The 24,791-nt window shown below is 37.2% G+C and overlaps 2 protein-coding genes across 8 annotated transcripts in view; one reads left to right on the top strand and one right to left on the bottom strand.

The window, feature by feature from the left end:
* Positions 1-24,791, top strand: part of LOC105841451 (protein furry) — a 169,076-nt gene that overhangs the window by 83,630 nt on the left and 60,655 nt on the right. The gene's annotated exons all lie outside the window — the stretch shown is intronic.
* On the bottom strand, positions 9,734-23,133 carry NGR-A18 (neuropeptide receptor A18). The gene is given in 2 exon segments (NM_001134244.1): positions 9,734-10,235; positions 21,954-23,133. Coding segments are annotated over 2 exon segments (1,101 nt in total). The 5' UTR covers positions 22,836-23,133; the 3' UTR covers positions 9,734-10,016.

Raw genomic sequence — 24,791 nt, 5'->3', positions numbered from 1 at the left:
TTTTCATTTACACTTAATCTTGCCGAATGAATTCGGAGCAAATAATTTCTACATTCGCCTCCGAGATTTGTATTTAAAACTTTATTTGATCGCGGATGACTGAAATGTATTGCCATTATGTTTTTGACTTATCCATACTTTATTACCGAAGTATTCGAATTCACATTAATTAAATTAGAACATCCAATCAGGCTTCAATCATATCTTTTTTAAGTTAACAATTGTAGGGAATGGAATCGAACTGCCGTATATTAATATGTATTATAAGAATGTCGCTATGCTTCAAACATATTATTTTCCACAAACAAACTGTTGATTCGAGCAGTATTGAAGCAAATGAACTAATTTGCAAATGAAAATTCTCATTATTAAATTATGTTCTTAATTATTTATATCAGGTTGTCAGTGCCTAAGTAGTGAGCAGTTACTGCTCGCAAACCAGTAACGTCGGAAACGTACTGCGTGTTTTTCAACGCTGTCTGATTTAATCTACAAAAGACAAAAGAAAATATATTGAAGCGCTTATCATATCCCTAATATAGCATTATAGTTGATTGTGTAAACGCGAGGTCAAACAATTACCAAACCATCAACCATTCCTACCGTTATCTGATACCGGTGATTTCCGATTAATTTCGAACCGGCAAATTTATAAACAAGCTTTAAAATCATTTAAGTGTGTATATGTAACGGGCGGCGGCAAAATAATTAATGTTTGTCAACGAATTGTGTTTTTTTATTTATTCATATTTTTCAGCAATTATTGAAGGGATTTAGCGTTATCAATAAAACTATTTGGAAATATTTTATTGAAATGTCAAAGACGAAAAATAGGCTATTCGCTCGTCGAACCCGTCGCTTGCGACGAAGGGTTCGACGAGCGAATTAACCCACAGACACAGCCCACTGAGTTTTTCGCCGGATCTTCTCAGTGGGTCGCGTTTCCGTTCCGGTGGTAGATTCTGCGAAGCACTGCTCTTGCTAGGGTCAGTGTTAGCATCACTCCGGTTTGAGCCCCGTGAGCTCACCTACTAGGTTACTAGCTAAGGTTACGCTGAAATAGGCTATCAGCTTAGGTAGGATAAAAATAGGACACATAAATAATTTCACTGTACACTTTTATGAATTGTGCGCTATACAAAAACATGCTGACGAAAGTATCGCAGAGCAAGGTCGGCCATAAGAAAGGTAAAGGATAAATATTGTTTTACGTTCAGTTTGACCCCGTGTAATGAGGCGTGTACAGAGAGAGAGTTACGTTCAATAGCCAGGGAGTGTTGATGTATGACCGTTTCGTGGTTCGCGAGTAAACTTTAATTATCCGATATCGTTGGCCAATATTTGCCATAGCTTCCATAGCGTACCAGCTTAGGGAGGAATAATCCGAGTCTCCTTTATGCGTATCACGTATTCAGTGTTGCCAAATTTTTATTATTACTTAAAGAACAACTATACTTGTTGTTTAGAATTTCCAAAATGCGCCGTTCTCTTGGTACGGGGCGTGAGTTCTAACGGAGCATTAGTTACCACAGCCGTCAGCATGTCTTAGTGGATAAAACAACTAAGGGGTGTACCGAATTCTAAATCGAGTTTATTAAGTCAAACGTTATTTTGGATCGTCCGCTTCCTCCTTCGTTGTGACTATACAACACTCGTTATTCCTTACTAGTTGGGACGTCTCTAATTATATATAGCTCGGAGTTTATAACGTAACATGAAATTAACTAAGCATATTTAATGTATGTATAATATAATATATAATATTATATATGGATGTGTAATAATAATATAATATTAACAAAAAACCGTGAAAACGATAAACGCGGCTATGAAGCGTTTAAATTTTCATATCGCCTACTGTTTTTAGTTATAGAAATTCAATGTCAATCAGAAAGGCTTGGCTTCACTTCAAGCTAGTAGTATAAGTATAGAAATTCAAGTGATAATCGATAAATTGTGGCCGAAAGGTTTGAAATATTTTAATAAAATACATTCTGAAAATTGCCTTCAAATTAAATGATGTTCATTAAAAGAGTGAGACCATTTATTCTTTAAAAAAAACAATGGTGTAAACATTCCAATGTAATTGAAAAAATACATTTATTTTTTTAAATTACTATATCTACGCAGATATTAATTGGAAGAGCGGTATTAGCCTGATTATTATTACTAGAGGTCCCGCAGTAGTCGAAATTCGACTATAATTAATTGGAATTGTAAGTTTGTACACTATTATGATTGTATTTTATACTTCTATAATCACAAATTTCGCCAAGACTACACTATAAAAAATATTAAAAAGACAAACAATATTTAATCTCAATTTGACAACAGACCTCAAGAACAAAAGTTTAACAATAAATGTATGCATGCGTGTGTGCGTCAAATACATGGTATGTAGTGTGTGTAATGTTTTCTTTATTGATTTAAAGTATCTTTTATGCATTATTTTTAAAAAAATATTAGCATTTTGCACTTCTTCTCTATATTCTCTATAAGTGTGGAAAATTTCATACTCCTCCGTCCGCGCAATTTTCGTAAAAAGGGATACAAAGTCTTTGCTTCACGTATTAATATATAGATTATAGGTGGTAACCTAGGTGACAGCTGAGAATTCGCGCTTGTTATGCGCGAATTATGTTGCAAAACTTATAAAATTTATAAGTTTTGCAACATAATTTTGCAACTTCGAGAATATCCCAAAAAACACTTTAAATTCCATTGTAAGCACGTAATGTGCCACATTAGTCTTCAACACACATATTTCTGAAATGTCTTGTTTATTCGTTGATGTTCTGTCTGTTCGAGTTTAGACGTCACATAGATCCATCCCGTCTAATGGAATAAGTAAACAATAACTCCAATGAATTCTTGGAACAGAGCACGGGCTATTTTAAAAGTCAGTTTGAAATACTAGTTCAAGTTCAGATTCGTATAAATCGTTACAAATAGAACATGAAGGATGGAAACAAATTGCAAAGTTCTATCCACTTCGGGCTCCATGTCACTCACTTCACAAAAATTTGATTTAAACTTTTAGACCTCGTTGCACAAACAGATCTGTAATGAAACTGCACTCCGTTTGTCCAACTGTTGGATTAATAATTATTTTCAAATCACTATGTCGGCACGAAATCTAATCCTCAAAGGAACTATTTAATTACATTTTGGACGAGTGCTAGAAAGGGATAATCACTGAAGAGGGACCATTTTGAAAGCCCTAGGATTCATCGGAGGGGTGTTCCAGATAAATCTAGAGGCCACGTGACGCCTACCCATCAAAATTACAGATGGACGGATATTACATTTGCTGTATACTCAATTAATACACAAATTCTTTTTTGTATTCATGTGTTCGTAGGGGTCCTATGACAAAGGGGTCGACTGTTACGTCCCTGGCAGTTCACTACCAAACAAATCTCAATATTTTATTTTATTGGAGGTTTTTATTATTACTGTTATATTCTTTAAGACGCTCTCATCATCTTGCTTTAACTACCGCACCGGTCGCTACCGAAGTAGGGAGAGTTCTTTCATGACACCTAGAACCGCTGTGTTCCACAGATATTTTATTCTAAGTACCAACCGACTTTGGAATGAACTTAACTACACGTCGTTTCCTATGCGCGACGGTAACCACTCACCCCCAAGTGGCCCGTATGTTCGTCTGCCTACTAAGTCAATAAAAAACCATATATCCTCTTTAATTTTTGCCACCCGATAATATAAAGGAGAGCGGAAAACATGGTGCTAAACTAATTTTGTAAGAATCAATAAAATATCCTTTAATATCAATAATAATTCCATGGCAAAGAATTTTTTCGCGACCAAATTGCGACAATAATCCATTCAAGTCATTGTCCGGTCATATATATATATTTATATATATCACAACACCGAACTGGTGGACTATGTAGTCTATGTCTATGTAGCTTCTAAACCGCTTCAATCTCATAATGCAATATTTTGAAGCAATTCAGATAATTTTTTGCATCGAGTAAGCGAGTCAATGCTCTTTTATATCAGGAAGGCAAACAATCAGTTTTCGATTAAGCGTCGTCACAGCCCCTAATAACCAACGAGGTCTGAGGGAGATGGCTACACTAAATCTCCGGTGCGAGCTGAATATCTGTATATGTACAGGCTCGTTGACCACAACAAGCGACAATCCCCGGGGGTTTTGGTACATCTCTACAAACCTATCCACTATAGAATTACTCGTAATTCATGTAATTTCATAGAATATTCCCACCTGTCAATAGTCATTAATATTATACAAAACTGTTTGTTTGCATAATATAGAAACCGAGTTTGACCTTGATGATGAAGGATGGTTCAGATTTAGTAGCGAGCTTACTGCATTGGGTCGCTAGTTTCCAATGAGTATTGTGACTACCTATTTGATTATCAACAAATACCGATTTTGTTCCAAACTGACATGGAGACTAACTGAATAATGAAAATGACGATCGATATTAAGTCATTAAATATTACTTCTAATGCATTTTTCTTCTATATTTTTGATTTAGCACGCATTGTATAGTCTAATACGGAGCGCCTTAAATATTTAAAAAACACCCACGTTCAGTATATGCAGAAAATCTAATTTACGAGTGATGTTTCCACTCGCAAACAAACAAAGCAAAAAAACGTTCATTCTTACAAGACTAAAATATAACACTGTGTGAGCTTATATATATATGGTGTTCTTTAACACATTGACTGCCATTTAGGTCACCGGTGCCCTACACGGCGCACTGAAGTGATTATGTCGATTTCTGTCTTCGATCTTCTTAGTAAGCCGCTGGAATATCTGGTAAGCTCTAGGAAAGACGAATCCGAAGATAGTGAGAATGAATCTATTTTTAAGAGACCTAAAAGAATAAAATAAAAGAAGGCAAACTTAGGCATTCCAGTTGCCTTAGCAACAGAGATAGACATAATCACTTCAGTGCGCCGCGTTGGGCACCGGTGACCTACATGGCAGTGAATGTGTTAAAAAAATCCAGTGACGTCGTGAATGAGTTGCGTGTCTGTTTATATTATTGAATCACCCCTTATCGGCTTGTGTGCAGTGATGCACTTTCATACGTTTAAAACAAGGTGCGACTGCTCGTTAACTGTTATTAAACAAGTTTGCACTCTCCAGCTACACTCAGTGTCTGTCTGCTGCGTGTTTGTTGTTTGTTTATTTGACGGAGCCGAGACTACACTTTACTACAGAGACAAAGGCATGCTAATAAGTGGGAAGTAATACTGGCGTAAAGACTGTGTGCTTTGGTTTCATTACGTTCCATCGAACTGTGTGTGTTGGCTTTATTAAAAAGCTCGTAAGGAATTTTGTCGTAAAATTAGCCAATTGTTTTTATTGCTTAGATGTGTAGACGAGCTTACAGCCCACTTCATGTTAAGTGGTTACTGGAGCCCATAGACATCTACAACGTAGATGCGCCACCCACCTTGAGAATAAGTTCTAAGGTCTCAAGTATAGTTACATTACATTACAAATGATTTCACTGACGACATTATTTACAAAGCATGTTTATGTTGAAAGTGAATTAAAAACAAATGGCGAACTGCATTATACGAGGGCGGCACTGAAAATTTCGGGAATTAACGAAGTGACACAACATTACTATTTAAAAATGTATTTATTGCTTTTCGAAGTATTCTCCGCGAAATTTGACACATTTTTCCATACGATGGAACCAATCATTGAAGCAACCATTCCATTCAGAAGTTGGGGTCTCCAAAATTGCCGTTTTGAAGGCGTCCACAGCTTCTTCAGGTGATGAAAATCTCTGTCCACGCAATTTATTCTTTATTTTAGGGAAAGTATAGAAATCATTAGGGCTTAGGTCGGGGCTGTACGGCGGATGGTCTAATAATTCTGTTTTCTTGCTCTAAAAACTCTTTTGTTCTGTGCGCGGTGTGAGAACTCGCATTGTCGTGATGGAGGATGATGCGGCGGTTGCAGTTCTCTTTACGGAGTTCAGAAACGACCTGTGGCAAACAAATGCTAGCATACCATTCTGCATTAACCGTTCTTTGTCCCTCAAGAGGAATAGTCGTAACATGGCCGGTTTTGGAGACAAACGTGGCCACCATTTTTTTTGCAACACTCCGTGAACGAACAATTTTTGTTGGCTTTAACTCATTTTCGAACACCCAAACTCGTGACTGGTTTTTTGTTTCGGGTTCGTACGCGTATATCCAAGATTCGTCACCTGATACAATGTTGTATACAGCATTTGAGGATCCTGCGTGGAATCTTTCGAGAGTTCTGACGCACCAAGTAACGCGAGCCGCTTTTTGCTCTTCACAGAGCGAATGCGGTATCCATCGGGAAAACAACTTTTTTACACCTAAAATTGTTCATGCAAGATTATTTGTATTTGACTCATGCCAATGTCTAAAGTTGCCTGAATTTCGCGGTATGTCACATGTCAATCTTTCTCAATCAGCTTACGCACAGCATCAACGTTTTCTTGGGTGACTGCAGTTTTTGGACGAACTTGACGGGGATCATCACTGAGCTTGACACGTCCACGTTGAAACTCAGCAAACCAGCGATAAATTGTGGTTTTGGGTGGGGCTTCATCACCAAATGCAGAAATCATCCGGTCAACACACTATTTTTGTGTTAAACCACTTCGAAAGTCATAATAAATCATCGCTCTTGAATTTTCTCAAGTGAATTCCATTTTCTCAACGACTAAACAAGTTTGACAAGACCGAGAATCCTTTTTAAATAAATAAATGGTATTCGATTATTAAAACCAAGGAGTTTTCAATTAAAAAGATTTTAATATGACAGGAACAGTGGAAATATTCCATTCCCGATACTTTTAGTGCAGCCCTCGTAGTCAACCGATCGCTGATCACTGACGAGTGATACCGATTACCGAATATAATATTTTACTACCTTAACCACAGGGCTTAAATCTGCGGAGTTGAACACTCTCATCACAATATTGAAACATTCATGACAACGGATTACTATGTAATTATTCACATTATTCAGTTGCGTTGTTGGCCAATAAAATCAGAAAGTTTAAAGAGTAAAACGCTCGTATTACTGTAGTATACATGTAGTTTGATCCTGGGACAGATATAAAATTATCGGAGTACATAGGACGGCTTCCGCGGCGAAGGAAATCGGAACTCAAACAACGATTTCCTTGCTGTTTATTTACGCCGCACAAGCAAGCGTGCGCTACGGCTTAAAAAGGGAACCAGTACGCCGCGGGCACGTCTCAACGAACAAAAAAACATTACCTCACTGAAAAGTGAACGTTAAAAAAGAACATTGAGTTCGCTTAACCCTTGTATTGCAGTATTTCATATCTGTCGTTTCGCAACAATTTTCCGTAAACAAATTCGAACTGACTTTTCCCTCTGTAGGCATACTTTTGTATCGTTTTTAAATGCCCATGCCCATAGCCCATATAATAGAAAAGCTGCCCAGGTTTCAAAATGAAATAAATATTACAGTCTTACAGTCTCATATCCGACGTTGGCGGATTGTATACGGATTGAAATTTACATGAAGTAATGAGTAAGTCAAGCGCGCGATGTACTGATGAGAAACGAGTGATGAGAAATATTTTTGCTTAGGTGGGTGAATTAGCTCATAGCCCAGCTGGTGCCCGTTGATATCCCGACGCGAATGCCGTCATCCCCCTTGACATTTGCGACCGAAATCTCGATTCGATCGACCATTATACAGTTCCAGTTTGAAGGGTATATAGTATACAGTTGCATTTTTTAGGGTATATCAATAATGTTTGCAATAAAATTTAGAGTTCAACCTCAGGCTTCAAGGTGAATGGCAAACGTCTCATCTTGGGTGGATACTTGTATACGGGTACAACAAGTAAGTACGCGAACTCATCGATACACCAAAATTTACATTTTTATGTCCGGAAAAACTTTTCAGAATTTACCAAGATTTAAAATATAAAGTTTACAAACTACTTATTCATACTGATTTTGCATACGTTACGTTGTTCCTTTTTTTTCTCAAATAAAATGAGCTGCTGCGGGCGAGGAACGCATCTTCTTTGATTCTTCAGCGAACTTTATGAATCATCTCAACAAAATAAAAACTTGATTGCTGAACACACCCTTGTGAAACCGTAGCGAGAAAGCTATATTTTTTAGCAAAGGATCGTCTCGCAATATTATTATTGCTCGTTCGAGCAGTCAGTTTATTTTTTACTTCGACTTTTTTTTGTAATATTATATTTAACGTTGCTTTCATCGTACAAAGTCGTTTACCGTCCGTTAAAAAATTCCAACATAGGCTTTCTTGATGGCTCCAGTCGACTAGGAATATATGGTATGTTTTCACCGGTTGGTATTATGATTACACTAAGGTCCTATCAGCTAATCCGCTGTACAGTTCGTTCAAGATGATCAAATATTTCTATTGAATGATATAGATTATAATAGATCATCGGATAATCATCTAGGTAGTAAAATGGATTTTTTTTCTCTCTTCAATTTGTTTAGTAAATTTAAATCTTATATATTTTTATTAAATTGTAATTAAAACTAATTTTGTGTTCCATTCATGTGCAATCTTTAAAAATATATGCCTAATGGTACTTATCAATCTCAATTTTGAATCACGCCTGTATTGATAAACATAATTCCATAAAATATATAGTTTCTAAACGTATATTTAAATATATGTGTAAATGATATCGGTATGTCGAACATTGGACGATTATTGTGGTGTATATCTAAACTAAACAAATTAGTCTAAGTAACGAGAATGTTGACGACAGCTGAATCTCGGTCACGCTAAGTACTGCAGCCTAATATGCAAGCTGCGACCTACATCCTGAGGCGAGTTGGCTGACATGCAAGCTTCCAAAGCTCATATTAAAGAAAATAACACAAAATGAACAATGTGAAAAATGTGAACAAGACAACAAAAGTAAATATTTTTTCTGTTCTTGTCTTTATTCACCTATTACCTAACTCTACCAAAGTTATCGTGTTTTATTCGTAAAAACGTACTAATTTGTAACGAATTTAATTTGAGTTTAAATCTGAATTGTCAATTTGGTTTTTGTGTATAGAAAAAAAAGTACGTACCATTAAAAATATTAATAGCTACATGTGCTAAATCATAATAAGTCTCTCGATAACTAGTTGCGAGTGTTCGGGTAAGATTTTTAACTTATTTCAATAAAATAAGTGAAATCTAGAAAAATGTACATGTAAAATTATAATTATGATGAGGTCTTGTGTTTTTAAGACTGACGATTAATTTTATTTTACAGTTGTTTCTATGTCACTCGTACCTATAGATAATGCTTTGATGCTAGTTGGCCTGATTTCCACGAGGATAATATCAAAGCAATACCTGCTATGATATATTGACTGTGATTACACTCGTACCAATAAGCAAATAAAATTAAATTAAAACTAAATGTTTATTTTGTACATAACCGATGCTACTTTCACAGCTACGAATTTTGAAATTGAAACACACGAGACGATTCGAAAAAATACTGTTTAATGTAAACAATCATAAGGGTATGAGATTTGTCATTTGGCAAGCCGCTTTGGCTATGGCATCATCCATTTTATGTTACGTGAAAACACGAAAGCGATAACGTTGTCGTCTTGTTTAAATCAGTTTTCAGGGAAACCAAGCAATACTTATACATTCAAAAGCGTCACTACTTTTGTCGAGATTTTTTAATTTTCTTTTTTTTTTATTGCTGAGTTGGGTGAACAAGCTCACAGCCCACCTGGTGTTATGTGATTACTGGAGCCTATGGACATCTACGACGTAAATGCGTCACCCACCTTGAGATATAAGTTCTAAGGTCTCAGTATAGTTACAACGGCTACCCCACCCTTCAAACCGAAACGCATTATTTGCTTCACAGCAGAAATAGGCAGGGCGGTGGTACCTACCCGTGCGGACTCACAAGAGGTCCTACCACCAGTAATTTAACAAAAAAAAATCTACGTATAAATGCGTTTGATATCGGGAGCTACTTACTTGATCCACTGCCCGGTCTGGTCTGCGTGGCTCGCCGCGCCGCCCGATGGTCCGCACGCTTCCTCAGGCACGGTAGTGTTTGCTGCACCGCACGACGAAAGTTTTGCCCGCTCAAGCAATACAACATGAAGTTGATACCGAAGTTGGTGTTGAAGAACAGTAAGCTCAGCTGCTGAACCGCCGCCCACCGACCGCTGTACTCTTCTTCGTTCTGTTCGAAATACCAGTTACATTAATTATACAGACACATGTAACGTTTTATTAAAATACGCAATGCTTACAAATGCAAGTACGAGCTTCGAATTTGTCCTGTACCAAACTAAAGGTAAAATGATCAGAACATCCAGTAACTGTAACTCGGTATATCCAGTTCTAACAGAAGTACATAATTAAACATTAACGGGGAATTTAATGCAGTAAACGTGAAACGTCAAAGGGAAATCGTCGCTCCCTTCTGCCCTTAGGGAGGTTATAATCGGAAGCGAAGCGAAAACGTTTCGGCGCCCTTGAACTTGCCCGTCTGAGCCTTGTGTTATCGGTGCAACGTAAAGAGAATAACAAATCTCCCCGCGGCGTTTAACAATAGACCGAGGGAAATTGGACTGTCTTGTAGCGTGTACACGAGATCGGGTATCGCAGGCGTCTCACCTGTCCCCTTGCCTCACACCAGGTATCTACTGGCAAACTCATGTTCAAGGACTGCTCTGTATTAACATGGACCGAATAATTCTCAGAGTACTACTGTCTCGCTCAACACCTCATTAAACACGCCTATGTATAAAAGTGTATGAAATAAAGTGATTGTAGAAACAACGCACCAAAATGATATAATAGCCTGTTGATATATCTAGTCTCCAGTAAGGTCTAGTTTTCAAGGTGGGTATACGCATTTACGTTGTGGATTTCTATGGGCTCCAGTAACCACTTAACACCAGGTGGGCTGTGAGCTCGTCCACCCAAATAAGCAATACAAAAAATAAAAGTCGAATCAGACATTTCGATCCAATGAGAATGAGTAAATAACAGAAATAAACAGACCGAAAATAAAAGAATTTGAAGTTTACAACAGATAATTTTCAAATTGCACTTTTATAACTATCCAAACTATGTAGTTGTACGAAAAATCCACATTTCTTTCATCGACTCAATGCATTCGGTTATGGAATTCTGGAGGCTTTTTTTAAACTTTCACTTACAAAACGCGACAACGAAAAGAAAGTATTACTCGAAATGAAGAAATTGCTCGGGTGAAAAGTCGGGATCTTGTTGACGCCATAAAGGGCTTACGGTACGTCACCCAGCAATAAAGTGGTATAGCTTTAGGCAATGTGTGTGCGCCACACCCTTTATAGAAACCCGTATTTGATTTCGAAAAAGAAAAGTTCACAAGCGTCAGTGAAACAAAAATTTTAACTGAGTTGAAGAGGATGCTCCTAATTAGCAGCGAGGTTTTTATAGTACAATCTCATTGTTGTTCTTATTATATCGAACCGTCTTTGCGACTAGGTACTTTTGTTATTTATAATTCAATTCAATTTTTAATAAAATTTTACTTATTTTAAGATGTAATAATCTTTTTGTGTATTTAAAAATAAAACTACGAGACACATGCCAGAACCAATAACGGAAGTTTACCTAACGCTAACCCACTGCGGTTAATAGTGGTGGCGCTATGAATGAAAGTTTAACGACACGCGCTCGAAAACGATTTAGTTCAAACAGCGTAGCCTCGATAAACTTAATCGAATCTTAATCGAATTTAGTCATCGGCTTCTCTGAAGAAGAGAACACAATTTGTTCGCAGTTTAGTGTTAACAGTTTCTTGATATGAGAACAAGTGCGAAACAAAACAGCCTTTTAAGAATTGAAATTTAGTCAATCGAAAGAGTTTGATGAACACAAACTCAATTAAGAAACGCTTAATAAAATTGAAACGATATGTATCGATTCAACAGCAGTTTGCCTTTTTAAACTCTCTGTGTATTTACTATTTGATAAAGCATTTGATATATTTATGTAAATTTTGAAATAATGCAATTATATAATACATAAAGGCACAATTAAAATACCATAATATTATTATAGCTACGCACAAATGATATCGGTATTACAAATTTGATTTAATTATGATAATGCTTTTTGGCACAAGATTTGCGACATCTATATGCTTAACCTTGAAGCTTATTACCCATCCATTCAATATAACTCAGATTCAGTAGACTTCAGACAGAAGGATTCAGTAGAAAAACAAAATGATAGTAGCTAGTCTGCTAGCTGCTTCAAATACCCATCCATTCAATATAACTCAGATTCAGAGACTTCAGACAGAAGGATTCAGTAGAAAAACAAAATGATAGTAGCTAGTCTGCTAGCTGCTTCAAATACCCATCCATTCAATATAACTCAGATTCAGAGACTTCAGACAGAAGGATTCAGTAGAAAAACAAAATGATAGTAGCTAGTCTGCTAGCTGCTTCAAATACCCATCCATTCAATATAACTCAGATTCAGAGACTTCAGACAGAAGGATTCAGTAGAAAAACAAAATGATAGTAGCTAGTCTGCTAGCTGCTCCAAGTTTAACTTGGGACAGACGGAAACGCGAATTTCAACGTTGTCAGTAAAGCGACCCCACTCAAACAAGGAAGAAACTTCCCTTTGCATTTTTAATTAGACGATATTATAAGGTAGAAGTTGAAGTCAGCGCGTTCCGGCACGGTCCTTGTTTGTAGAAAATTCATTGCAATTACCGGTTCACGATTAGTTTTGCTTCAGACGTAATCTTTATGTACCTAATTTAAAAGTTGCTTCATCACCACAAATTAAGTAAAGGACTGAAGTTCCAGCGCTGCATTTTATGTTTATTGCAAACATGCGCAACATGTAATCGCTAACATCTCATGTGTAAGAATTTCTACTTGAATAAAGTTAGCGTAAATGCACATTTTATTGTCGATCGTAAAAACTGTCTACGATGTTGTTAGTCTTCATTTTAGTAGTAAACACCATGTATATCTACTGCTTTTTCACTTAAAAGATACATTTAATCGATTACTATGCTACTGTCTCAAGAAACAGCTTCGGTAGTGACAAGTCTTTATGAATATTGTCATGAATATTGTATTGTCGACAACAAAATGTGTCGCTTGTAGAATCTATTTGAATACTTATCTTTCGAAGAACAAAACCGAAAGCAAATCGAGGAAAATGCTATTGTATTTTAAAGTGAAGAAGCTAGAAAATCAGTACTCCCTCAAATAGAGCCCTAACGCGCGGTAAATTACTTTTTGAGCGACTCTGTTCTCAACACTGAACTGTAAAAACATATGCTGTTCATTCAAAAGCGTTTGAAATCTTACAATGAACTTCAGGCAGCGGTAGGGTAGATGATTGAAGTAAAATTGGAAATTGTACTGAGAATCAAACGCGTCCGATAGTTGTTTGCGAGGTGTCGCTCTATGTTTCCGACAGCCTGTGTTAAAAAAAAAATCATGGCTCTAAGGCTGAGGCGTCACCTGAGCCTCAGGTGTTGATGATAATCAAATGCTTTTTTATTTATTAGTCTTTAGGAATTTGATACATCATACATAAAACCAAAGTAGCTAACACACAAGCGAAAATATATTTCAGATTTGTGGTCACTGAATTAAAAATAACTGCGCCTATACATTACGTTACGTACGACGTAATTTTATATCGTTATCGATGTGTTGTAACTTTAGAATAAAAAAACCAGCAGCATTTTTATTTTAAACAAACTGCAATTTGGGTTCATAATTTATAACTTGCTAGTTCTGGGAGTAACTAAATAGCGGAATGCTCGATATAAAATTACTCCTCGATCCCAAAATACATTACAAACTAGTCACGGTCGATTATGATTGACATAAAATTTAAAACATTCGACGAAAATTAAATTGTGTGTGACTACAATGGCACAACTCCATGAGTGGGTGTCGTAAAAGGCGAGTAAGGGAGTCACAGGAGGATGGGTATCAGCGTTCTCTGAATGTTATACTAGTGTACGCAATCGCTAATCAGAATTTGCTGGGATTAAATTTCTAAGCCATGGCTATTTATACCGCAAATCAGTCACGCGTTCTGGTTTAACAGGCGGGGTAAGTGTTATACAACTGTGGCCTCATGAATTAAGCTAGATGACGGTACACAAGCTTTGATAATATTCTGGTAACCACCATATGACCAAGTCATCAGGGGATATGACGTGATTTCCTTCACCTACCTATGAGATGAAAAGCAAATAAATAAATATATGAAGTCTCTTCCGTTTTTAGTACTATGTTGTATTATTGTGGTCCCAACATTTTAAAGTATTCGAATGTCATCATCAGCATCATTATCATCTCAGCCTATAGCTGTCCAGTGTTGAACATAGGCCACTCCAATCGATCCCCAATGCGTTCGGTCTGTTGCCACCTTAATCCAATGTGACCCAGCGATTATTACTAAGTCGACGATCCATCTACTTAAAGTGGCTGTCCCAGACCCCGCTTGCCTGTACGTGGTCTCCACCAGGAATCTTTCTATCGATTGTCAGGCTAGACGTTGATAAAACCCTTGATGTCTTTCAAAAACACAGCTATTTACTAAGAGAGAGCGTTTATCGAGCAGCGCTTCAATTAATCCAAACGTGAAACGATTCCATATTTGATTTCCTTCTCAATCTGATTTGATCGAGTCAATAAACAAAACTCGGGGAGTATAAAGTAGATTATCTTGGCCCCAAGTCCGCAGTCAAGTCGTAATTGTTTCTTAATTTAAACGAGCAATTCTGATAACGAAAAAGGAAAAAAAAGATGCGGTGTCGTGGGACACCGGGTAGGAACGAAGTTCCTTCGGCTAATGTAGAATCGACACAATTTGCTAAAAATAAACGTGGCTACTCACGAGTAAAATGTATCTATAATGTGAGTATTCGCCACGTGCTTGTCCATGAATTCATGAGTAATATACTATGCATTGGCGGGGTGGAGTGGTAATAGAGAGAGAAGGGATGAGAGAACGAAAAGAAAGAAGGAGAAAGAGAAAGGTATTATACACTACTCGCTTGTGTATACGACTGTCGCGCCTGCGCACGTCTCATTTAACGGTTTTATTCCATGGAATTTTTTTACGGTTTTACTATCACATTTTTTTCAGTTCGGTCGCGCAGCAAAACCCCTATCTCCTCCAAGCCTGCCGTAAGGAACTTCGTTCCAATTACACGACAGGCTTTTGACTGTTTTTCTGCAAATTTACAAGTACGTTTAGGTAGAAGTTGCGGTTTCTTTGTAAAACGCCTTGAGAATTTATTTGATGTAACGAACGAAGCCAGCTTTCATGTTCCTAAGTATTTCATTATTACGCGGTCACATTTGCACGAATGTGAACGTAAGGAGTAACCTCTTTGAAATATTGTTGTTTTTATGTTCGAATGTTAAAATATTACGAACTCAGCTGAAACATTAAATACATCGAATAGCTCCTAGTGTGATATTTTCTTCACTTGTTATTATGTGTGTTAGGTAATTGCTTTTGAATTATGATTTTATTGTTTAGACGGGTTAAGGAGCTCACAGCCCACCTGGTGCTATGTGATTGTTTACCAGAGTCCATAGACACCAACTACATAAATTCCGCCACTCACCCGGAGATGTGAACGGTAAATCTCAGTTTGACAGTAGTATAACGACCGCCCAGCCCTTCCAACCCGAACGAATTCCTTGTTCGCTGCTAAAATAGACAGGACGGTGGTACCCGTCTGTGAGAACTCACAAGACGTCCCACCACCAGTAGATATTATGGATTTTGCACCGTTTTAACGTTTTTCTACTTTTGTTTTCCTCTCAATTGATATTCCATAAGTTTATTTGTTATTATAATGAAATAAGAGTATATTATTACCTTTCGTGCTTTAGTAATAACCGGATGGCCACATTGTGAGCCAGTATGAGCATATATTTCTGCCGCGTAACCCGCACGAGTCGCAAGGCTAATGTTTGAACGGTTGGTCAACCATTCAATGCAATCGAGCTCTCAAACTAATGTTAAGTACGCCTCTACCGATGCACAGCAATAGTTATGGTAGTAATAGACCGGAAATACTTTATAAATTATATTACCATATTTCATTTTGTAGAAATCCGAAATTTCATATAGAATCGAAATTTCATAGAATCAGAAATTTGCGATATATTTATGGTATTAATAACATAAGTGTGGCTCCCCAACTAAAGAAAGTTAAATAAAAAAGCAGAATCTAGACGTTTGTAAAAACTTTAAGACTTAAGTCTCGGTTTTCTCGGTTTCTTTAAAGTGCGGTATCGATGTTCTAAGGCTTTAATGACGCAAGTTTTGAACCCTGTACCCTCCGAGAATGAGATCGAATAACCCGCGATGATAAAACGACGTCGTTAATTTACTTTCTTATCATTAAAAAGTTGTACTTTTAATTATTTATTATTGATAAACTTTTTTTATTATGACAGTATTTTATTGGTTATTGCTATTCATTTTAGCAACGCTATGAAGTTTGCGTGCGCTTCGTAAGCACGATTAAAGCTTTGACGTCGTTTCGCACTTATTGCGTTTTTGACATCATATCGTTGTATAATACAAATCTATACATTAATACGTGAATCAAAAATGTTGTACCCATTTTTACGATAATTGCGCGGACGGAGGAGTATGTAATTTCCCACACTTATAGAGAATATAGAGAAGGAGTGCAAAATGTAAATATTTTTTTAAATTATTTATAAAAACATTAAATCTATTAAAAATATTACACACACTACCATGTATTTGATACTACAATTACAACTCAAGCTTTTGTTATTCTTAAGTCTGTGGTCAAATTGAGAATAGATTAATATTGTTTGTCTTTAACATTATTTTTCTATAGTGCAGTACTGGCTAAATCTGTGATTAGAAGTATAATAATATTTGACAATAGAACCATAGTAATGTTCAAACTTATAATTTCAATTAATTATAGTCGAATTTCGACTACTGACGGGCCACTAATCAATATAAATATAGGAAACTAAGAAAATAATAGGTAGCTTTTTAAATCTGTAGTTTTAAAATCAAACAATTAACCGTGTGAAATTTATATGAACAAACATTCTGCTGAAAGTACGGTTGAAATCACGTAATTTATTTTCATATTAACACAAAATGCAAACCTTTATTTCTTGTGTAAGTGAATTAATTTTCATGAGACGATAATGTAGTGCAAACACGCCGTGGACCATCGACCTCGCGTTGCTCATTTTCAATGCAAACAATATCGCGACATTTGAAATTAACGAGCTATATCATAATGTGAAGCTGACGGCGATTCAATGGTACGGAAACATAGTGCTGTTTATTGATATAGTTTCAGATGAGCGAACACAGTCCCTTAACACTACTCCGAAGATACTTCATTGACTGCACGATTTTGCTGTCAGTCCTCACTGCTAAATAGTCAATTTAGGAAATCGTCGTGCTCTAAAAGATGTAACGCCTGGACTACTCGCTTCGAGCGATACCACTATGTTGGGGTTCAAATCGCGCCATACAAACAAATTCGGCTTGTACCAATTTTTCTAATGTAATACTTACTTAGCTCATGTTCGCAAATGGCTTACATGATAAAGGAATAACATCGTGTAATAATAAACCAACCCCACAAATAGGTATAATTTGCGCATTTACCTTTCAATTAACACTACAAGGTGGTTGGCGACATTCACGTTGTCATAACTATGCATTCCGGTAACCACTTAAGACCGGGGGACTGTGAGCTCTTTCACCGTTCCAAGTAATCAATAAAAAACCCACTTTGTGTCATGAGGATAGGGTTTAACTAACAGCTGTTCTGTCCTATACTTATATATCGGAGCGCATGAATGCTGCGCTTCAGAAATAGGCTGAATTATAAGTATCTACACGTATAGGTTCACAATGTTCTCTACCACCGGTTATTACGCATTCCATTCCGATAGATCAAATTTAATTGTAGTGTACAACTAAACTGACTGACAAAGTAAGAAAGTATTTAATAGTTATGAAATTAATAGGTCATTTATAATGATCCTATTCCAAGTATGAAGCATATCTTATAACAAACTTTTAAAAGTAATATCTATAATATTAGAGATATATTCGATTAAAAACGAAGGATTGCCGAGAAAAGCGTTCTATTCACATAGTAGATGTAATGAGAAAAACGTGATATTGGACTGCTATAGTGTCTAAAAAGCTCGGAAAACTATGTCAATGTGCTTCTGTGCGACGGTTTACGACGTCATTTAACGTTGTGTCGCGACCGCTATACGATGACAGAGTTTGTGTAGAAAAGGAAGCTTATAAAATTCACTGTATTGAGCTTTCTGAATCAATCTTTGTTTTTGACTCTAAATATCGTCTGTGAATACAAGAACTAGTCATGAAAATGTTCTAAAACTTCACAGTCGTCACCATCAATCAGTTCTTCAATAATATTTATGTATTCCAAGCGTAAATATGAACCAAGAGAAATATGAAATTAATGAAATATGAACAAAGAGAGAGGTACCAATAAACGAAAGGGGGGGGTAGTTCACTGATGTTAAATTTACTTAAATTATATTGCCATATAAAGTAAGCTAAGTAATCTGGCCCACTACCTGCCGCTACTTCTTCCCTGTGATAATATCAATCAATATTTCTGGTGAAATACATACTTAAAATGTGTTCATTAACGACATCAACTAATCAAAATTTATATGAATGCATAATTCGTGGTTTTAAGGCGCATTGTTAACCCACACGAGCGCTTATCACCACTAACCTGAATTTTTTTTTATGGCCTAGTTGTGTGGACGAGCTCACAGCCCACCTGGTGTTAAGTGGTTACTGGAACCCATAGACATCTACAACGTAAATGCGCCACACACCTTGAGATATAAGTTCTAAGGTCTCAGTATAGTTACAACGGCTGCCCCACCCTTCAAGCCGAAACGCGTTACTGCTTCACGGCAGAAATAGGCAGGGCGGTGGTACCTACCCGTGCGGACTCACAAGAGGTCCTACCACCAGTAATTACGCAAATTATAATTTTGCGGGTTTGATTTTAATTACACGTTGTTATTCCTTCACCGTAGAAGTCAATCGTGAACAATTGATAAGTACGTATTTCATTAGAAAAATTGGTACCCGCCTGCGGGATTCGAACACCGTTGCATCGCTATATACGAATGCACCGGACGTCTTATCCTTTAGGCCACGACGACTTCATGCATGCATGCATATTTCTGCCGCGATGTAATCATAAGTTTCGGCTTAAAAAGTACGACGCCCGTCAGTCATACAATGCAATTGGGCCTTTGACCTCGTTTCTGACGGTGAATGGCGACATTCACGTTTAATGGGCTCTCCGTTAAACAATTAACGCTAGAGGGGCCGTGCGCTCATTCACTTTACTATAGCACAGAGCAAAAATGTAACTATTATATAATACGGTTTTTGATCCAGCTTCTTTTGAAATTGTTTTGATCGCGTGCGTTCCAGTTTTCAGAACTTTATGTAATGATAATTTTTTCAATTACGTAAACAGGAAAATGTTCTCACGAGCCACGGAGTCTATAATGAATACCAAAGCCCATATACACCTCAAAGTTAATGCTGCCACTCAGCTTGAAACTTGAGGCCTATGTCTCCGGTATTTACGCATGTATTTATGGGTTTTGATTTGTATTCCACGATCTTAGTTCTTCATTGCGAATGTCATTCATAAACATGAGTTAAGTATTGTTGTTTCATCTTAAAATAACGATTGAAGTTTTAATCTGACCGTATTAAAAAAGCTGACAACTACTAATATTGCCTAACTATTTGCTAGGTTATTTCCTATCCTAAGAGTTCATTATAAATAAATTAACATACAAATAACTCGGTCGATATGTCAATACTTGACAGACATTCAGTCTGCTGTTTAAATGCAAACAGAAATGTTGCATTGTATGGAGCCGAAGCAAATATTTTCACTTAGAGCATATTTTTATTATACCGCGACTTCAGAGATCTTTTGTCGTGGTCGACTAAACGCTATCCCTGGAATGGCCATTCATTACGGCATTGCCCACCTCAGGGAAGTTGTCTCGTTTTCTTATTTTAAACAAGCTTTTGCCCGCGACTCCGTCTGCGTGGAATAGTTACTACTTTGGCATAACGCTAAATTTTATCCCCCACTTCATTTACGTAGAAAGTGAAAATATTTTTAGATTATATAATGTTAAGGAAGCTATTTTTAAACCCCCATTTTTAAACTATTTTGAATATTATATATTAGTATAGATGGAACAAAAAAAATACTGCCGTTTTTTATACTCAACCTTAGAATTTTTTCGAGATGATTTTAATAGGTTTTTGTTATTCACATTGCGATTTGTACAGTGACCATTTGCCATGAGGTGGCTACAACGAATGGGTGAACTCGTGTAAGTTATTAATTAAAAATAAAAATAAAACAGATTTTGGTCTCTCTCAATATCCGTTTGCGACTTAGCCCGGAACCACTATTTTGTTAATACGTAGATGTTTTTTTTTAAATAATAATTTCCTAAATAAAGTTACTAAATATACATGAAGACTATTTAGGTTAATTAGTGGTCCCGCAGTAGTCGACTATAATTAATTGAAATTATAAGTTTGAACATTATTATGGTCCTATTGTTAAAGACTATTATACTTCTATAATCACAGATTTCGCCAAGACTACACTATAGACAAATAATATTAAAGATGAAACAACATTAATCTATTCTCCACTATTGACCACAGACTTTAAGCAATAACAAGTTTGACAGTACACGATGAGTATATACAAATATCTGTGCGTGTCAAATACATGGTAGTGTGTGTTATGTTTTTTTATTGATTTTGTTGTATTATTAATCCATAAAAAAATGCTTTCTGCGTTCCTTCTGTATATTCTCTTAAGTGTCAGAAATTTTATACTCCCCCGTCCGCGCATTTTCGTAAAAGGGTTACAAAGTTTTTGCTTCACGTATATTAATATATATATAATTAAACAAAGTGACCACAGTGCCATCTTTATAATTAGCAGAGTAAAATCATGGAGACGAGCTGTACGGAGTTCACGTGCCGCACCTCCCCCGCCCGGCCCGTAACAAGTCAACTTGTATTATCTACGACTCTAATTTGAATTTATATCCAACGCCTTACGCGTATTTTCACCGGCCTCAAATGAGAAAAAGATAATACATCTCTCCTGATAAAATATTAATGTTCACTACACGTATGTGTGTAGATTGTTAAACAAATAAAGAGCGACAGAAAGCGTCAAAGTAAATAACAATGCAGCCACTAAATGTTGTTCTGTAAGAGAGATGAAAGAAAGACAACGCGTCATAATAATAGCCCCAATATGTGATAACGTCTAAACTTTACCTGGATGTGAAACGTTCCCCTTATTCTGTTAAATGTATATTTGTGTGTAAAAGTAACAACGGCACTTATTAAAAATATTCTAAATTTTAATTTTGTACTAAAAAAAAACAATCTCTACTTCATGCAAAATATGTATTCAAAACGACAGCAATATATTGCATTTAGTTATGCCGCGAACTCTATAAACATCAAAATATGTGAGTGATCTACTTCTTCGCGCAAAATTATAGCTCATCAGCTTTGCCAGCCAAATTTCGCGTTTGTGAACACAAAAGACATGGCACGTTGAAACAAGGCTAACATACATAGGCATAACATGAAAATACACATAATGAGAAATTGGTTCGTCATCGCCAGCATTTACAGCCTACTGCGTCAACCAAATCGCCTCCACTGCCTCGCCGCCGAACGGTGGTCTCGCCGACAATACGCGCTACAGCTGACATAAATAAAAGACAATCATATGTATAATAATGAAAACATAACCTACCATATTATATGCATAGGCCAAGATTCGCATCGTGTAGGCGGGCAGGTTGAGCACGACGAACACCGACGACACGATGAGAAGCATGCGGGTGACTCGGTGCTGAGAGCGCGGGCACCCCGTGGTGCGATACGGTCGCGCGCGGGCCCTCTCCATCTCCTCCTTCATGATCTGACGCCGTTGCCGCTCGAGCTTCCACACGCCGATCATTATCCATGTGTTCAATATTGTGATTAAAAATAGGGGTACAGAAAACGACAGCGCCGTATCGACAAGGTTGAACCGCGCCGCCTGGTCTAAGTACTCGAAATCTATGTTGCAATCATTTTTCGAGGGAACCGCGAACCGCAGCACCGGCAGGTTGATGAGCGATGACGCCAAGAGAACAGTGAAGATAATGTGACGGGCGCGAGTGACCGTGCACAGAGCATTGCGTCGGAGCGGGTACAGCACCGCGACGAAACGTTCTACCGTAAAGGCGACCACGAGCCACGAGCTCATGCAGCAACTCACGTACGTGACATAAACAAAGATTTGGCAAAAGCCGTGTTTGTAAAATAAACCGGTAACTTCAACCGCGTTCAGCCAAGGGGGGATCAGTTGAAACAGAAAAACGGTGTCTGATAAAGCCAGTGCCGTTAGGTACTGGCTGGTGGACTGCAGTCGCAACTTAGTCCGATAGAAAACGAATACCGAAAGAAGATTACCGATGCAACCGAGCGCCACCAGCAGCGGCGTATAGTAAACGTTCAAAAGAGTTGCAATATTTTCTGTAGCAATATCAAAAAAAGTCTCGTTTACGGCAGAGATATAAGACGAAGTGGCATTAAAATACTCTGAACTTTCAAGATAATAATCGGTTTCGTTCGCGGGCAGAGGGCACATAACGACCGGTCGCCGCCGGGATTCGGCGGGAACTGACAGCGTGAATTTCTGAGCAAGCCCTTAAATAGGCAGGTGGCGGGAGGGGTGCGTCGACGCTGCATAGGTGCATTGTACGGGTGTGGAACTCCGCCCCCCGCCCGTCTGGGGGGAGAGCGCCACATTCTCACCATACGCACGTCTTCAACAAGTTCTCGGCACTTGTTACTTTATCCTTAAATCATTTTTATTTGTCACATTGTTAGTGACGTTAAGCCAACACCTCTATTTTATCTATTTAGTGATAAGTTACTCAAATCAAAAAGGGCGGGGACGACAATCGGTTTTGATATTACATTTGAAATCGTAAATTATACACCGTAGAACCTATTATGCCTTACATCGCCACGACCTCCATGTACACCGTAACGAAGTGTTTTATAGAAAAGTAAAGATTGAATAATTATGTGGCGTCGTAGAAGTGTAGATTACTTCGTATACTCGACGGTCGGCTTCGAATAGGACCCGGGGGACTAACTGGTCGCCGTTGTCACGTTGTTCAGTGTAAATTGCTTATAAAAATAGAAGATAGCGGCTTCAACGGCGTGTTTTCTTTCTCCTAACTAGGGCTTCGCACAGATATCCGCACCATAATATATATTATCAAATTGAATCGTTATTTTTATTGCCTTAAAACTATATACCGTACACAACGTAAAAATTATCTAGATATGTATAGATTCATTGAAATTATTTGATTTATTCAGATATCTTTTTCCATCTCATGAAATTGACTTGATCTTTTAATATAAATGTTCAAATTACATTTATGTGCTCCGTGGGTATTAATGTAATATTGTTTGAGAAACAGCTCATATATTTATTATATGTAGTTTAATTAGGGACTCGCAGGGACAAACAAACAACTACATAAATAAATACTATAATGTCGATGCCAAAAAACAAGTGTTATTGTGTGAGTTAAATGATAATTATTATTGTATAGACAAATGTGCTAGCGCGTTATGTGAGCCCGCGCTGACTGGTACCAACCTATTTCTGCCAGTTCTGCTAAGTACCTAGTCCTTCAATTGAAAATTTCATCACGTGTCAATCCATCGATGTATCCGATGAGTGCAGTTTGGGCTAGAGAATAATGTTCGCCCATTAATCTTCCTGAGAGAGTGCTACGATTATTGTTGTATAACTATTTCAATTAATAAAATGTATGCCCACATATTAATCGCTTATATTTTTGTACAATTGATTATTTGATTTACATACATACCTATATGGAGGTCTGTCCCCAATTAACGCTAGTTGGATCGTGAGTTTTTCGAACCGTATAAATTTGCAATCTAAGGCAAAAAAATCCAACGGCTACTAAAAAAATAACAAGATACATTCAATAATAGAAATAAGCTAAAAGAAATTCTTCAGATATCAGATGGATTTTGTACAGAAACTTTTAAAAAATGCGCGCGTTAGAGTTAGATCTCTCCCCACGCTGCACAATACCAATAAGAGAGATTGTTAAATTGTAAACCGTCACAGAACCGTAACACCGTCCCGCTTGTACCTGCCGCGAAGTGATCGTCCGTTGAGTCTCGTAGAGTAGGATGGCCGGTGCTCCAAGCAATGCAGACATCGACCTTATAGATGGAGGTGGGCGTTCTCGTCCGTCCACTGGGCCCCGTCACTCCATTTGACCGTAAAGCACAATAAAATAATAAATATTTTTAAATAATTCATCGAAATACGACGGACAAGTAAATTTCGACTCTGACCAACTGTCGTTAGAATATCAGTTCTACAGATTCCCAGAATCAAAAGAACTCTTGTTTGTCAAACATTTTAACACAACAGCCAAAATCCTCATGTTATGTTAAGAAATTAATATATTAATTTTAATTATGTTCATTGAGAATTGAAATTGATTGCCGGTCATTGCTATTGTCATTGTTTGTACTCTCCATGGTT

This window comes from Bombyx mori, chromosome 1, assembly GCF_030269925.1.
Source record: "Bombyx mori chromosome 1, ASM3026992v2".
Lineage (NCBI taxonomy): Eukaryota > Metazoa > Arthropoda > Insecta > Lepidoptera > Bombycidae > Bombyx > Bombyx mori.
This window is presented reverse-complemented; position numbering and strand designations above follow the sequence as displayed.